Raw genomic sequence first — 17838 nt, 5'->3', positions numbered from 1 at the left:
TGAGTTTAAATGTATTTGGCTAAGGTGTATGTAAACCTCCAACTTCAACTATGTGTCCGTAAATACTCCAACCAGCTGGTCTGCACATGGTTTGAGGATGCGGCTTGGGATGCCATCTGGTGAGGGTTAACGCGCATAAATTACTTACTCACGTCGGCCACGGAGAACGAGTGCTCGTAAGCGCCGGGGGCCGCGTTAGTGGCCTGATGTTTCTTTGCTCAATTAGTGTCGAATTTGGTTAACAAAAAATGAAATGGCTTATTTGCAAGGTGTGGCTTATTTGATAGAATAGAGATTTAGTAATGCTTAAGTTGTTACAAGTGTACTGATATAAGTAGGACACGTGACATCCCGGCAACTTTGAGAAAAACATTTTATATCGGATATGTGCCTGTTGTTCACATGCATACAGTGCCTTGCAAAAGTATTCACCCTCCTTGGCATTTTTCCTATTTTGCTGCATTACAACCTGTACTTTAAATAGATTCTTATTTGGATTTCATGTAATGGACATATACAAAATAGTCCAAATTGGTGAAGTGAGATGAAAAAATAACTTGTTTCAAAAAAAATTAAAAAGGAAAAGTGGTGCGTGCACATGTATTCACCCGCTTTGCTATGAAGCCCCTAAATAAGCTCTGGTGCAACCAATTACCTTCAAAAGTCACATAATTAATTAAATAAAGTCTACCTGTGTGCAATCTAAATGTCACATGATCTCAGTATATATACTCCTGTTTTGAAAGGCCCCAGAGTCTGCAACACCACTATGCAAGGGGCACCACCAAGCATGCGGCACCATGAAGACCAAGGAGCTCTCCAAACAGGTCAGGGACAAAGTTGTGGAGAAGTACAGATCAGGGTTGGGTTATAAAAAAATATCAGAAACTTTGAACATCCCACGGAGCACCATTAAATCCAAAAATGGAAAGACTATTGCACCACAACAAACCTGCCATAAGAGGGCCGCCCACCAAAACTCATGGACCAGGCAAGGAGTGCATTAATCAGAGAGGCAACAAAGTGACCAAAGATAACCCTGAAGGAGCTGAAAATCTCCACAGCGGAGATTGGAGTATCTGTCCATAGGACCACTTTAAGCCATACACTCCACAGAGCTGGGCTTTACGGAAGAGTGGCCAGAAAAAAGACATTGCTTAAAGAAGAAAATAAGCAAACACGTTTGGTGTTCGCCAAAAGGCATGTGGGAGACTCCCCAAACACATGGAAAAGGTACTCTGGTCAGATAAGACTAAAATGTAGCTTTATGGCCATCAAGGAAAACACTATGTCTGGCACAAACCCAACACCTCTCATTACCCCGAGAACACCATCCCCACAGTGAAGCATGGTGGTGGCAGCATCATGCTGTGGGGATGTTTTTCATCGGCAGGGCCTGGGAAACTGGTCAGAATTGAAGGAATGATGGATGGCGCTAAGTACAGGGAAATTCATGAGGGAAACCTGTTTCAGTTTTCCAGAGATTTGAGACTGGGACGGAGGTTGACCTTCCAGCAGGACAATGACCCTAAGCATACTGCTCAAGCCACACACTCATTTAAAATGTCTTGGAATGGCCTAGTCAAAGCACAGACCTCAATCCAAATTGAGAATCTGCGGTATGACTTAAAGATTGCGTTACACCAGCAGAACCCATCCAACTTGAAGGAGCTGGAGCAGTTTTGCCTTGAATAATGGGCAAAAATCCCAGTGGCTAGATGTGCCAAGTTTATAGAGACATATCCCAAGAGACTTGCAGCTGTAATTGCTGCAAAAGGTGGCTCTACAAAGTATTGACCTTGGGGGGTAAATAGTTATGCACACTCAAGTTAAATTTTTTGTCTTATTTCTTGTTTGTTTAACAATAAGAAATATTTTGCATCTTCAAAGTGGTAGACATGTTGTGTAAATCAAATGATACAAACCCCCCAAAAATGAATTTTAATTCCAGGTTGTAAAGCCAACAAAATAGGAAAAATGCCAAGGGGGCGAATACTTTCGCAAGCCGCTGTATCTGCCCTCTCATTGGCTAGAATGGTTTCAGCTGATTTTGACTCCTCCCGACTGCCTTCGATTTTTTAAGACATTTATTTCCATTGTTAGAGCGGCCACATGAGTATATGGTCAATATAATGGATAATCTGTGTGCAAAGCAAACACAGCGTTCCATTGGAAATTAATGTACTTTAGGTGTACCAAAACACAATGACGCGGTCGGTCTGATCGAGGCATCACCCTCGGAGTTTCGACAGCAACACTTGACAACGTAGGGCCCTCCAAGCGAGTTGGTAAAGGAGAGGGTCTGGTTTGGGATCATAGCGATAGATAGAGGACTCATCTTTATATCTGTGCCATTATAGTGTCTGTGACCGCATCGGTAGCGCCATTGCGTCTAAAACCCATAGAAATCCCCACCCAGTTGACTACTTTGATTACTTTAAAATGGCGGAAGCATGGTGGAAGCCCTCAATGGTGCTGCCCATGCCAAAACTGACTTTTGGCCACTAGAGGACTCTATCATTCTCTACATTTGGGATTCACCAGTTGTTTGTGTGCAGTACATCTTCACATACTCCACCACACCACAGCATTGTAAATCTATTTAATTTGTAATTGTTAAAGCTTTTTGTTGTCATTGTTAACTTTTAAAAACATAGCATTAGATCATCATTTATCAGAAAGTCAACTGAAAATCGATGAAATACAACATTGCATAATTTAGATTTTGTTTTATAATTTAAAACAGCAAACTTTCAAATATTTTGGCCCTATTTAGAGTCATCTTCTGTGCTATTTGAACGGATTACACTTCATATTATTGCAATAGCGATTCGATTTTAATTTTAACCAATGTTATTAACTTTTGCTCCAATTGTGTATTAAATTTACATGTGATGTTTCTTGACATGTTTCTTGACATTACTAAAATTATTTGAAATATTGCAATCACAATTTCAGGGTCTAGCAGGATGAACACTTTGGCTGTTCCAACAGACAGGGGGAAAGGCTAGTACCTTTCCCTAATGGCACCAAACACAAAAGGACCAAAGTTTGCCTGGTTGGACCCATCAAGACTGTAATTTACTGTAATTCCTAGGAACTAGTGATACACCTTTAGTTACCATTCTGTTTATTTTTATCCTGATCAATCTTTGTTCATTTCAAGCATACCCATACCATGATGCAGCCACCACCATGCTTGCAAATAAGGAGGCAGTTACTCAGTGATGTGTTTTGTTTGCCACAAACATAGGTTTTGCATTTAGGCCAAAAAGTGTATTCCTTTGCCATGTTTTTTTCCCTTCAATATTACTTTAGTGCCTTATTGCATATGCACAGGATGTATGTTTTATTCTGTATATTGTATCTGTATCTTTATTGTGGAGTCACTACAATGTTGTTTATCTATCCTCATTTTTCTCCCATCACAGCCATTGAACTCTATAATTGTTTTTAAATCACCAATGGTGACATCCCTGAGCATTTTTCCTTCCTGTCCTGCAGCTCAGTTCAGAAGGACGACTGTATCTTTGATGTGTCGGGGTGGTTTAATACATAATCCAAAGCATATTTATTAACTTCACCATGCTTAAAGAGATATTCAATGTCTGATTTATTATTGTTACCCGTCTACCAAGCACTGACCTTCTTTATTAGGCTTTCGAAAAGCTCCCTGGTTTTTGTAGTTGAATCTGTACTTGAAATTCAACACTTCACTGAGGGACCTTACAGATAGATGTATGGGGGGACAAAGGAAAGGGTAGTCATTAAACAAATCATGTCAACTCCTATTATTTCACACAGAGTGAATCCATGTAACTTATGTGATTTGTTAAGCCAAATGTTGATCCTGAACTAATTTAGGCTTGCCTTAAAAAAAAGGGGGGTAAACACTTATGCAACAACTATACACTCACTGGCCAGTTCATTAGGTACACCCATATAGTACAGGGTCGGACCCCCCTTTGCCTCCAAAACAGCCTGAATTCATGGATTCTATAAGGTGTCAGAAACGTTTGTTGCTTAATTGCGTGAAAAGGCCAGAAGGGCGACCATTTCTGAGATACTGGATCCGGCATGCCTGGCACCCACGCTCAAAGTCACTTACACGGAACCCAAACTGGCTGCGCGCGTGTGCCATCGTGCATAAATGTATTTTGTCCCCTACACCAAACACGATCACGACACGCAGGTTAAAATATCAAAACAAACTCTGAACCAATTACATTAATTTGGGAACAGGTTGAAAAGCATTAAACATTTATGGCAATTTAGCTAGTTAGCTTGCACTTGCTAGCTAATTTGTCCTATTTAGCTAGCTTGCTGTTGCTAGCTAATTTGTCCTGGGATATAAACATTGAGTTGTTATTTTACCTGAAATGCACAAGGTCCTCTACTCCGACAATTAATCCACACATAAAACGGTCAACCGAATCGTTTCTAGTCATCTCTCCTCCTTCCAGGCTTTTTCATCTTTGAACTTATATGGTGATTGGCATCTAAACTTTCATAGTATTACTACACCGACCTGCAACACAGTTCATCTTTCAATCACCCACATGGATATAACCAATGAGATGGCACGTGGGTACCTGCTTCTATAAACCAATGAGGAGATGGGAGACGCAGAACTTGCAGCGCGATCTACGTCAGAAATAGAAAGGAGTTCTATTTTAGCCCTTGGCAACGCAGACGCGCGCGAGCAGTGTGGGTGCAATAATTGAATAACATAGATTTCTAAATTTATTGTGCGGGGTGGTCAGCCTATTAGGTCACTCGTTTTGATTATTCAATCTAACAGTAATGGAATGCCTCGATGCCTGCTTTATATAGCAAGCCACATAAACTGTCCATAGGAGCGATTCATTTTCGTGAATGGGATGGTGTACCTAATAAACTAACCAGTGAGTGTATTTTAGTTTCTTTATTATTCATTTGTAAAGATCAAGATCAAGTATTTTGTGTAGATCAATGACAAATCACAATTAAATATATTTCAATGCCACTTTCTAACAAAAACAAAATGTGAAGAAATACAAGGGCGGTGAATACTAACTATAACTAATTTCCCGTGCAGTGTGTAAAATGTGTATTTTTCCCAGTGCATATACTGTAAAGATACTGTAAGGAAACCAATAGCAGTCCGGGTGGTCATTCTGGATCTAATCCAGGCACTGTCAGATTGTGTGAAGGACCTCTGTCCATTCCAGAATGAGGCCATTGACTTGGTCGCGGGTATAGATGCAATGAGATTCATCCTCGGTAAACAACTAGTCAATAATGTTTCAGGAAAACATACAATCTCAACCAATATGCTCATGTGTTGTTGCTGAATTGTGGCTGCATGCGATTTACTGCATACTAAAATTATTTCACATCCAGCAAGCTCGACTGAAAGGGCAAGAAACCTAACCACTCTGAATTATACTTAATTTAGGGGTAGTACACATTTAGGTCCTGCTTGGGGAATTGCCACAATGACACGCTTTAAGAGTAAAATATCACACAATGCAACACAAAATAAAAAGCCTTGCAAAATCAATCATACTACACTGCTCAAAAAAATAAAGGGAACACTTAAACAAAACAATGTAACTCCAAGTCAATCACACTTCTGTGAAATCAAACTGTCCACTTAGGAAGCAACACTGATTGACAATAAATTTCACATGCTGTTGTGCAAATGGAATAGATAAAAGGTGGAAATTATAGGCAATTAGCAAGACACCCCCAATAAAGGAGTGATTCTGCAGGTGGTGACCACAGACCACTTCTCAGTTCCTATGCTTCCTGGCTGATGTTTTGGTCACTTTTGAATGCTGGCGGTGCTCTCACTCTAGTGGTAGCATGAGACGGAGTCTACAACCCACACAAGTGGCTCAGGTAGTGCAGCTCATCCAGGATGGCACATCAATGCGAGCTGTGGCAAGAAGGTTTGCTGTGTCTGTCAGCGTAGTGTCCAGAGCATGGAGGCGCTACCAGGAGACAGGCCAGTACATCAGGAGACGTGGAGGAGGCCGTAGGAGGGCAACAACCCAGCAGCAGGACCGCTACCTCCGCCTTTGTGCAAGGAGGAGCACTGCCAGAGCCCTGCAAAATGACCTCCAGCAGGCCACAAATGTGCATGATAAAGAGAGAGACTCATTAACATGAATGTAGCAAGACAACATACAGTGTGATAGACAAGCTCAATGAACCCACAAGCTAAGAGGCAGTATGGCCTGTTTTGGCTCTGACTGTTTGTATTTGTTTCAATGAATGCAAGCATGGCCTCATTTCCTGTGACAATCTAGTGTTGGTGCAGGAACCAAGGGCCCTAGTCTGTAGCAAAGAGTTTGTATAGCCACTGAACACCTTTGTATTTAAGTAAACATTTCCCCTTCAAGGAGATTCTCTGAATGTGTTTTGTCCTCTAACTCAGTAGGACTGCCGGTGTGCATACTGTGAGTTAAGAGCTTGAATAGAAATACAGTGGACATCCCAAATAGCACCCTATTCCATTATTTTGACCAGTGCCCATAGAGCAAGTAATGCACTATGTAGGGAATAGGGTACCATTTGGGACAGAACCACTAGTTGGTCTCTCTCTGTGCTGCAGGGCTCCAGGTGCTGATAGTGGACCAGTGGATAGAGACCGGAGGAACCATGAAGGCTGCTATCAAACTGGTGGAGCGGCAGGGAGCTACTGTTGTAAGTCAGTGTGTAATCACAGTGCCAGACAAAGTCTCATTGTAGGTAGGCTAGATTTGAAATAATCTGTTGTATCACTGAAAAGTGCTAAAAATATATACTTGAATCACAACTGTATACTGTAAAGTTTTCTATCTGAATTATTATCAAGTAAAAGTAATGCATATTTGCAGGTGTTGCTGCTGTGGCCATTGAGAACAGCGAGGGAGGGAAGGATCAAGGAGAAATACAAACACTCTCACTGCATCCCAGAGGAACTACAGATTCAAATTGACAAACAATATCTTACCTCCTTCCAAGAGCTTCGCCAGTTAAATGCTCAAACTCAATGTCATGCAGTTCCGAGCAGGGTAGGCAATCTCTAACTGTGCTGACAAGGATTCTATGTTACTCTAGTATGGTGCTTTGTCCAAGAAGTCACTAAGATCATGTATTGCCTTGGAGTGATGAATACATTCAATTATTTTGGCTTATATACAAGCATATTGTATATATAGTACCTAGTGAAAGTGTAAACAAATTCAATATAAAAATGGATTAGATTTTTTCCCCCTACAGATCCACATATTCAAAGTGAAAGAAATTACAGCTGTGAATAATTTTGAATAATATTCTACCAACTTTGTACAACTCTTAGGGCAACATACACGCCAGTTTATTAGGTACACCACCCTGTTCACAAAAATGATGTGGTTCTACAGATAGTGAGTCACGTGGGCATGGCTTGCTATATAAAGCAGGCAGACAAGCATTCAGTTACTGTTATATTGAAAGTTAGAATGGGCACAACGAGTGACCTAAGCGACTGAGCGTAGTATGATTGCCAGTGGCAGGCGGGCCGGTTTCAGTATCTCAGAAACGACCGGCCTCTTGGGCTTTTCGTGCACAACAGTGTCTAGACTTTACCGAGAATGGTACGAAAACCTTTATTTAAAAAACTCCAGTCGGTAGCGACAGTCCTGTGGGCGGAAACAGCTTGTTGATGAGAGGTCGAAGAAGAAACTACAGGTTTGTGGTGGCAGCATCATATTATGGGTATGCTTGTCACCAGCAGGGACTGGGGACAGGATGAAAATAAAAAGTTATGGAGCATAGTCCAAGTAAAAAGTTATAGGAAATCCCACCTCAGTCTTCTGAAAACATAACCCTGGGATATATATTTTTTAAAATTCAACAACAATTACCCAAATTGTAATGCCAAAGATGCACCAGAATGGCTTTCCAGGTGTTGAGTGTTCCTAAATAGTCCAGTCTCCATCCTGACTTAAATCTGCTTTAAAAAAAACAAGACAATGTTCAAATATTGCTGTCCATCAATGATTCCCAACCACATTTACTGAGCTTGAGCAATATGTTGCCCTAAGAGTTGTGCAAGGTTGATAGAATCTTATTTAAAATTATTCACAGCTGCAATAGCTGCCAAAGATGCTTCCATCAAGTATTAACTCTGGGGTGTGAAGACATACAGTAGACAATCAATGCATCCTCATTTTTTATTTCTTAGTCATTTAATATATATATATATATATATATTCAAAGTGAATATATATACTTATATATATATATTCACTTTGAAAATGTGGAGTAGGTTGTGTAGATAGATATTGTAAGAAAAAAAAATGTATTCCATTACATATTTATTTAATTTTAAGGCAGCAAAATTTGAAGACTGTACAAGGGGTGTGTAGACTTTCACTATCAACTGTATGTATAATTGTTTTATATTAAGAGGCCCAGGCTAATATGACAAACAGTTATTAAGCATAATTTAATAACAGATTAGTGATTCATCCTATATAGAACTTTCAATAATAACCTAGAATGATTTGTTTTATAATTATAAAGTCTTATTACCAGTAAACAGTTGTTTGATTTGATACAGAGCAGTGATTGTAAAGCTTACATCTATATTTTGAGCTAAGTTTAGTCATTTTTGATATACAGTATCTTTATAGAGCTAAAACTTGCACCTGCAATTAAACATTAGAAAAATTACTTAAATAATCTTTGTCTAAAAGGAAAACTAGACATATGTATGCACTTTTCACTCTGATTATGGTATTCAACTAGAGGGATAATATAAGATCAGTCATTCAAATATCGCACATCATTATAAATCAATAATTCTCAGTTATATTATTGTATCTATCTAGCGTAGGCGAGGTACATCTGACTAATACACATCTCTCATACTGTATGAATGCAGTTGTGCTGTTAAAAATAGGACTATGTAATCATACTCCTTAGCTAGCATAATATAACATCCCAGGAAGGAGTCATGAGTTTTAATCTATGCAATAGTTACAAATTGTGCAAAAAACATGTCGCATGGAAACAACACTAAACAAAACAACGCTGTAAACAATCTAATGGTGGAGTGTCTTAAAAATATCCATATTGGCTATTTGAAGACATGCATGATTGTCCATACTCCATAGCTATTAAAGCAGTACCTCCATCACAATCTGTCAGGACTCAAAAACTGGAATTGTACAGTATGGAGTACAATGACACAGAGGAAATTCTATCCGAAACTCTGGATAGTCAAAAATAAGCCAAGCACCACAGGAATCCACATCCAACCACAAAGCTGTTCTTTCCGGGCCAGCAGAAATTAAAATCAAATGTCTGTGAAGGCAAAAGTCTCTGTCCTGCCTCACTGCAAATTCCATGTCTCTGGGAGTGGTCATGGGTTCTCAGTTTCTCTTCTGAAGAAATTATGCTTTTTGCTTTGGTACCTTTTTACTGTAGTAGTCATGTGTTTTGTCTTCATTGACAACAGTTTGACTGTTTCTTCTTTGATGTTGCATACAGATTGTTTGAATTACTGTTAATTTCTGAAACAAACAAGAAACTCGCATGAAAAAAGGCTCTTATGTGTTTCTTATGTTACTCATACAAGTAACCTAGTTAGGGTTAACGTGGCAAGAGAACTGATGTTATTCTGATTACATAATGCATGGTGCCATATTTTAACAGTGCACAGCTGTGCACTCACTGATAACGTCCCCAATGTGTCTTGATCCACTCTTCTCTATCTCTGCCAGAACATTGACCTCAAATGCCAACGATGCAACACGGAAGAAAAACTCCCTCACATTTTCCCCTACAACAAGAACAGGAGGGGAAAAAACATTAAGTCACATTTCTTCTTCAGATGTTTAGACAATTAGTTAACACAAATTATAATACCATCTTACAAACAAGTAAGCTGCATCCTGTCTTATTGCTACCAGTCTCAACATTGATCTGATATATTAGCCCACCAACCAGTCAATGATGACAAGGCCCAATACTCTGCTTTGATTTCCTCAGCCAGTTTGATGGCATCCTGTTCAATTTGAGAGTACTGAGCAGGAGACTGAGAAAATAACAGAGAGAAGAGGGGAAAAACAATAGATATACAAAACATATTATTATTATTATAATAATAATATACAGTATTCCATGAATTTTTAGTATCCAGTATATAGTCTGAACTTCGACTTCTGGAAGTTGACATGAGCGGAGAAAACGGATCAATTGTGCTTCTGCAGATTGTATATAAAAAGAGTGAATACATACACTCAGGTCTTTCTTTGTGCCCACCAGGAAAAGCTGGACATTGGTAGGATCATTCTCCTTCAAGGCATCTTCAAGCCACTGCCTGTGGATAAACATAGCGACATTCAAATATGTTAAGTGGAATTTACAGAGCACACGTGCAGCTGAAATGTATATTCATACTCATGTCAGTTGAATCTAATGTATTTTACCTTGCATGGCCCAAAGATGCCACATCATTTACATCAAACACAATAATAATCGCTGGAAAACAGAATTAACTTCATTAGTAAACTCAAACATCATCAAATCTGTCCCTAAGAACATGGCAACACGTTTTAGGTTGTAATGAATTATATGGAAACAAAAACTGTTCAAAGAGAAAATTTCCTTACTCTGAGCTCCCCTGTAGTATGTGGAGGCAATACACTTGAACCTCTCCTGCCCTGCAGTGTCCCATCTGTAGAGGAGAGAGATATTGGTGAGTGAAGGGACACAGATTAGCTCTGGTGATTAATACTGTAGAACACACCAGTAGAGTGAGACTCACAACTGTAAGCTGAAAGGCACCCCCAACACTTCAAACCGCTCCACCTCAAAGTCAACACCAATGGTCGCCTTGTAGTTCTTGTCAAATGCATCCTTGCAAAACCTAAAAAGCGTAAATGATTAGAAAAATCCGATAAATCTACTTGCAAACAACCTATAAAAAAACCCACAACCGACAGTATTCCAGTTTGGTGTATGCACTGCATTCCATCTGGTTATTAATTCACCAAAACGACCCAGTTGACTGATACTGCAATCAAGTACTACGCACCAGGAATATCCACATTTTGCTTACCTATTAATCAGACAGGTTTTTCCCACGGCCAGGTCACCAACCACTATGACCTTAGCGATTTTAAACCTACTGGTTTAAAATCGGAGGTGCCACAGACAGAGAGACAATCAAAGATCACAATGAGACAACATACCACACTCATCCCCATAATGCCATATGGGAACTATCTGTATATATTGAACATGAAAAGGTTTTGTTGGCTACCCACCCTACTGTGCCAGTGCGTTGCTCCTGGCAGGCAGTCTTCACTTTGAAGTTGAACTCTTCTTTAGTTTGCACAGCAGCCTTCTTACTGTAACACTAGATTAGAACATAATAAACACAGCTTTATGAGATTGGTGGCCTAAGCAGCCTACAGGGCAAAGGAACTAGGTTTGCAAGCCCAGATAGGGTAACACATTCAAATGACTGTTTGACTGCTAGCATGTACTGTATGATGCTTACCTGAGGAAGCTGGGCAATGACGCGGTCCCTTCGAACAGGAGGCAGCACACTCATGGATGGCACTCGGACAGACATTAGGCCAAGATAACAGTCATCAGAGGGACCTACAGGGTACAGAATGAATAAGTGGAGGGGGGAGAGAGAGACTTAGGTTTTGTCAGTGCTTAATTTGTCAATCGGGAGGTGCCGGAACAGAAAGTGAAAGTGAGAGCGGGGTGACTTCGGGAGCTCTGAAGTACCAGAAAATCACCTTTATAATAAAGCATTGCCTGCATATCATCGCATTTGCATAGTGGTCTAGCCTAGAGCAGTAGATTTATTTTTTGTAGTCTAGTGTCCGGGAAAAATGTGGCCTTATATAAACACATTTCATGCAAATTTATGTCATTTTATGTGACAGGAGACTTAAGTTGAATCTTTTTTAATACCGCACAAATGATTAAAATTTCACACTACTTTGACACTGACAAACTGAGAATGTAAGATCCTTAAAAATGACCTTGTCTTGAATCCATCAATAGACTAGGCCTAGGTGTGGAGGTGACACACATATTGTACAATGAGGGGGAAATTATAGTCCTAAAAAAGCTTTCCAGCTTCACTGACTCACCCATCAATACGCAGCTCACTCACCGGCGATGGCCGATGCGCTCATGCCAAAACCCTCTCTCTCTCTCGTTTTAGTTTGGAAAAACAATGCTGTTTGCTGTTAGGCCTATTTAGAAGTTGATCAAATATTTTCTTAGCCTACAGATAAGTAATTTTGTTTCAGCAGGAGCCATTTGCTTTCCAACCTGTGCTATCCCACAATTCTATACTGAACAGAAATATAAATGCAACAATTTCACCGATTTTACTGAATTACATTTCATATAAGGAAATTAGTAAATTTTAATATATTCATTAGGCCCTAATCTATGGATTTTATATGACTGGGCAGGGGCGTAGCCATGGGTGGACATAGGTCCATCCACTTGGGAGCCAGGCCCAGTCTATCAGAATTAGTTTTCCCCCACAAACAGGATTTATTACAGACAGAAATACTCCTCCGTTTCATCAGCTGTCTGGGTGGCTGGTCTCAGACAGGTGAAGAAGCCGGATGTGGAGGTCCTGGACTGGCGTGGTTATTTTTATTTTACCTTTATTTAACAAGGAAAATCAGTTAAGAACAAATTCTTATTTACAATGATGGCCTATCCCGGTCAAACCCTAACCCAGAAGACACTGAGCCAATTGTGCGCCGCCCTATGGGACTCCCAATCACGGCCGGTTGTGATAAATCCTGGAATTGAACCAGGGTCTGTAGTGACACCTCTAGCACTGAGATGCAGTGCCTTAGACCGCTGCGCCACTCGGGAGCCCCGTGTATACGTGGTCTGCGGTTGTGAGGCCAGTTGGATGTACTGCCAAATTCTCTGTAACGACATTATGGTACAGAAGTTAACATTCAATTCTCTGGTAACAGCTCTGGTGGATATTCCTGCTGTTAGCAGGACAATTGCACGCTCCCTCAAAACTTGAGACTTCTGTGGCATTGTGCTGTATGACAAAACTGCACATTTTAGAGTGGCCTTTTATTGTCCCCAGCACAAGGTGCACCTGGGTAATGATCATGCTGTTTAATCCGCTTCTTGATATGCCACATATGTCAGGTGGCTGGATTATCTTGGCAAAGGAGAAATGCTCACTAACAGGGATGTAAACAAATTTTGAGATAAATCATATTCATATCGAAAATGTCTGTGATCTTTTATTTCAGCTCATGAAACATGGGACCAACACCTTACATGTTGCGTTTATATTTTTGCTCAGTATTTGAAATATTGCAAATGCATGCTGTTCACTGACAGATTTGCCACGCATTCCCGACTGTAGGCAATGCCTTGTGATTGGACTACACACAATCCACAGCTAGGCTATAAAAAAAGAAGCTATTGATCCCCTTGGCTAAATTATAGGCCTACTCCTGGTGTAGTATTCTGAATTATTTAATTTATTTCTCAACATACGGCAGTAATTCTATAATGTTGGCAAATGTATTTCTATAATGTTGGCAAATGTATTTCAATTTATCTGATGTGCTGCAGCACCACCAGCGCCCTTCCTTCCCATAGCTATGTTTCTATATGGAAATAAATGATGAAGCACCCTTCCCATAGCTATGTTTCTATATGGAAATAAATGATGAAGCACCCTTCCCATAGCTATGTTTCTATAAGGAAATAAATGATGAAGCACCCTTCCCATAGCTATGTTTCTATATGGAAATAAATGATGAAGCACCCTTCCCATAGCTATGTTTCTATATGGAAATAAATGATGAAGCACCCTTCCCATAGCTATGTTTCTATATGGAAATAAATGATGAAGCACCCTTCCCATAGCTATGTTTCTATATGGAAATAAATGATGAAGCACCCTTCCCATAGCTATGTTTCTATATGGAAATAAATGATGAAGCACCCTTCCCATAGCTATGTTTCTATATGGAAATAAATGATGAAGCACCCTTCCCATAGCTATGTTTCTATATGGAAATAAATGATGAAGCACCCTTCCCATAGCTATGTTTCTATATGGAAATAAATGATGAAGCACCCTTCCCATAGCTATGTTTCTATAAGGAAATAAATGATGAAGCACCCTTCCCATAGCTATGTTTCTATATGGAAATAAATGATGAAGCACCCTTCCCATAGCTATGTTTCTATATGGAAATAAATGATGAAGCACCCTTCCCATAGCTATGTTTCTATATGGAAATAAATGATGAAGCACCCTTCCCATAGCTATGTTTCTATATGGAAATAAATGATGAAGCACCCTTCCCATAGCTATGTTTCTATATGGAAATAAATGATGAAGCACCCTTCCCATAGCTATGTTTCTATATGGAAATAAATGATGAAGCACCCTTCCCATAGCTATGTTTCTATATGGAAATAAATGATGAAGCACCCTTCCCATAGCTATGTTTCTATATGGAAATAAATGATGAAGCACCCTTCCCATAGCTATGTTTCTATATGGAAATAAATGATGAAGCACCCTTCCCATAGCTATGTTTCTATATGGAAATAAATGATGAAGCACCCTTCCCATAGCTATGTTTCTATATGGAAATAAATGATGAAGCACCCTTCCCATAGCTATGTTTCTATAAGGAAATAAATGATGAAGCACCCTTCCCATAGCGATGTTTCTATATGGAAATAAATGATGAAGCACCCTTCCCATAGCTATGTTTCTACAAGGAAATAAATGATGAAGCACCCTTCCCATAGCGATGTTTCTATAAGGAAATAAATGATGAAGCACCCTTCCCATAGCTATGTTTCTACAAGGAAATAAATGATGAAGCACCCTTCCCATAGCTATGTTTCTATAAGGAAATAAATGATGAAGCACCCTTCCCATAGCTATGTTTCTACAAGGAAATAAATGATGAAGCACCCTTCCCATAGCTATGTTTCTATATGGAAATAAATGATGAAGCACCCTTCCCATAGCTATGTTTCTATAAGGAAATAAATGATGAAGCACCCTTCCCATAGCTATGTTTCTACAAGGAAATAAATGATGAAGCACCCTTCCCATAGCGATGTTTCTATATGGAAATAAATGATGAAGCACCCTTCCCATAGCTATGTTTCTACAAGGAAATAAATGATGAAGCACCCTTCCCATAGCTATGTTTCTATATGGAAATAAATGATGAAGCACCCTTCCCATAGCGATGTTTCTATAAGGAAATAAATGATGAAGCACCCTTCCCATAGCTATGTTTCTACAAGGAAATAAATGATGAAGCACCCTTCCCATAGCTATGTTTCTATATGGAAATAAATGATGAAGCACCCTTCCCATAGCTATGTTTCTACAAGGAAATAAATGATGAAGCACCCTTCCCATAGCTATGTTTCTACAAGGAAATAAATGATGAAGCACCCTTCCCATAGCTATGTTTCTATATGGAAATAAATGATGAAGCACCCTTCCCATAGCTATGTTTCTACAAGGAAATAAATGATGAAGCACCCTTCCCATAGCTATGTTTCTATATGGAAATAAATGATGAAGCACCCTTCCCATAGCTATGTTTCTACAAGGAAATAAATGATGAAGCACCCTTCCCATAGCTATGTTTCTATAAGGAAATAAATGATGAAGCACCCTTCCCATAGCGATGTTTCTATATGGAAATAAATGATGAAGCACCCTTCCCATAGCTATGTTTCTACAAGGAAATAAATGATGAAGCACCCTTCCCATAGCTATGTTTCTATAAGGAAATAAATGATGAAGCACCCTTCCCATAGCTATGTTTCTACAAGGAAATAAATGATGAAGCACCCTTCCCATAGCGATGTTTCTATAAGGAAATAAATGATGAAGCGCCCTTCCCATAGCGATGTTTCTATAAGGAAATAAATGATGAAGCACCCTTCCCATAGCTATGTTTCTACAAGGAAATAAATGATGAAGCACCCTTCCCATAGCTATGTTTCTACAAGGAAATAAATGATGAAGCACCCTTCCCATAGCTATGTTTCTACAAGGAAATAAATGATGAAGCACCCTTCCCATAGCTATGTTTCTACGAGGAAATAAATGATGAAGCACCCTTCCCATAGCTATGTTTCTACAAGGAAATAAATGATGAATGATAATTACAGAGGCGGCAACACGAATTAACTCTGATCGCTTTTATTCGAATTTAAACATTGCAAACAGTGAAAATGATGTTTCATGCCGCGAGATTACCGGATCGTGGCAAATAGGTTCCGGAACGAAACAGTCCAAAACTGAGAGGTTCCGGATCATGTTCCGGCAGGATTCGGCTCAAATTAAGCACTGGGTTTTGTAACATGACAATTATGAGCAAGAGTAGCCTATGCAACGTGTGGGATGACGCACCACTACACGATTACAATTGACTGATTACAATTTTACGCTAATGCTACTCTCTGTTCATCATATATGCATAGCCACTTTAACCATATCTACATGTACATACTACCTCAATCAGCCTGACTAACCGGTGTCTTGTATGTAGCCTCGCTACTGTTATTTTTCACTGTCTTTTTACTTACCTATTGTTCACCTAATACCTTTTTTGCACTATTTGTTAGAGCCTGTAAGTAAGCATTTCACTGTAAAGTGTCTACACCGGCGCACGTGACAAATACACTTTGATTTGATTAGCCTGAGTCAGTGGCCAGTAACTCGTCTGTTCTGGAGATTATCCACTAATCTATTTTAATCCTATTGTTCTGTTCACAAAGAAAATTAATGCCTGTAAACTGTTTACAATAATATAGCTAATTCATATTGAACCGTTAATAGATTGTAAAAAAGTATTGTTGCTCTTTATAATTGTAATCATGCTTAATCATAATTCACATGATAAGAAGCAACACTAGCCTCTTCAAGAACCAAAACATGTGGACACATTGAAACATGATCTCCCAAAATGGCTTAATAAAAACCGAAGTTGTCTACAAAGGAAAAATAAAAGCTGCTAACAAACGGAGTCAATGCTGGGATGTCACTGGAGCTACATACCTTGGAACGGGACAGGATGGAGTTTTTTCGTCACGCAGCGTAACCTTTCAGTCAATAAAGAAAAGCTTTGACTTTTAGTTTGGTTTCAAGATTTGAGGTTTTACATAAATTAATCCGAATCTTTCCAAAAAGCCCACCGTATTCGTTCACACCAAATAAACCAGACCTACGGAAGTGAGTGGGAAATAACGTAGTCTGCAAATTATTTAGGTTTTTAGTCGGACCTCTGATTTAGCTCCAGGTTCTCATTGGAATTTGGGAAATAAAGTCCTTGAGAGTCGACTCCCCCTGGCGGCAGATATCATTGGACACAATGTAGCCCAAACACGCATTTATTTTCTAATTTGTGGCAACATTGTTCATTATACAAAATCTTGTAGGCTACAATGCAACATTATAGCCATTGGCGTCATATTCCTGTGATAGAACGCTGGGTTCTCTGTCCTTTGATATTTACTACAGGCCCATGTTGCTTTGCCACTTTTTCTATTTATTTGCTCATCGACACTTCCTGTCTCGTGGATACATAGTGTCGGGTGTCTTACCAGTAGTAGCCAACGGAAAATTACAATTAGGCAGGGTTTTAACTCCACATCTTGCAAAATACAGTATGTTTTGTTGCTTCTTTTCTGGAGGTGGTATATTCGTCTTGCATATGCACCAGCATCAATAATCTCTTTAGTTTACACAAAACAGCTCTAGAGGGCGGCATAGATCCATTAAATGTTTTATCTTTACGCAATTGGACTATA

General features: G+C 39.4%; 1 protein-coding gene across 3 annotated transcripts; it reads right to left on the bottom strand.

The window, feature by feature from the left end:
- Window positions 1-8314: 8314 nt before the first annotated feature.
- On the bottom strand, window positions 8315-17570 carry LOC129822216 (ras-related protein Rab-34-like). Of its 3 annotated transcripts, none has more exons than XM_055880302.1 (11): window positions 17087-17570; window positions 11522-11625; window positions 11286-11377; window positions 11078-11143; window positions 10784-10885; window positions 10629-10693; window positions 10446-10497; window positions 10255-10336; window positions 9961-10051; window positions 9689-9796; window positions 8315-9527 (listed from the first exon to the last, which is right to left on the bottom strand). In XM_055880302.1, the coding sequence occupies exons 2-11, from the start codon at window positions 11594-11596 to the stop codon at window positions 9460-9462; spliced, it is 801 nt and encodes a 266-aa protein (XP_055736277.1). In that variant the 5' UTR covers window positions 11597-11625; window positions 17087-17570; the 3' UTR covers window positions 8315-9459. The 3 variants fall into 3 exon arrangements, with proteins under 3 accessions (XP_055736277.1, XP_055736278.1, XP_055736276.1); XM_055880303.1 differs by lacking the exon at window positions 17087-17570 and adding an exon at window positions 16615-16705; XM_055880301.1 differs by lacking the exon at window positions 17087-17570 and adding an exon at window positions 16286-16558.
- Between the last annotated feature and the right edge of the window lie 268 nt (window positions 17571-17838).

This window comes from Salvelinus fontinalis, chromosome 24 (genome assembly GCF_029448725.1).
Source record: "Salvelinus fontinalis isolate EN_2023a chromosome 24, ASM2944872v1, whole genome shotgun sequence".
NCBI classification, from domain to species: domain Eukaryota; kingdom Metazoa; phylum Chordata; class Actinopteri; order Salmoniformes; family Salmonidae; genus Salvelinus; species Salvelinus fontinalis.
The sequence above is the reverse complement of the archived record's forward strand: the minus strand, read 5'-3'. Positions and strand labels throughout refer to the sequence as shown.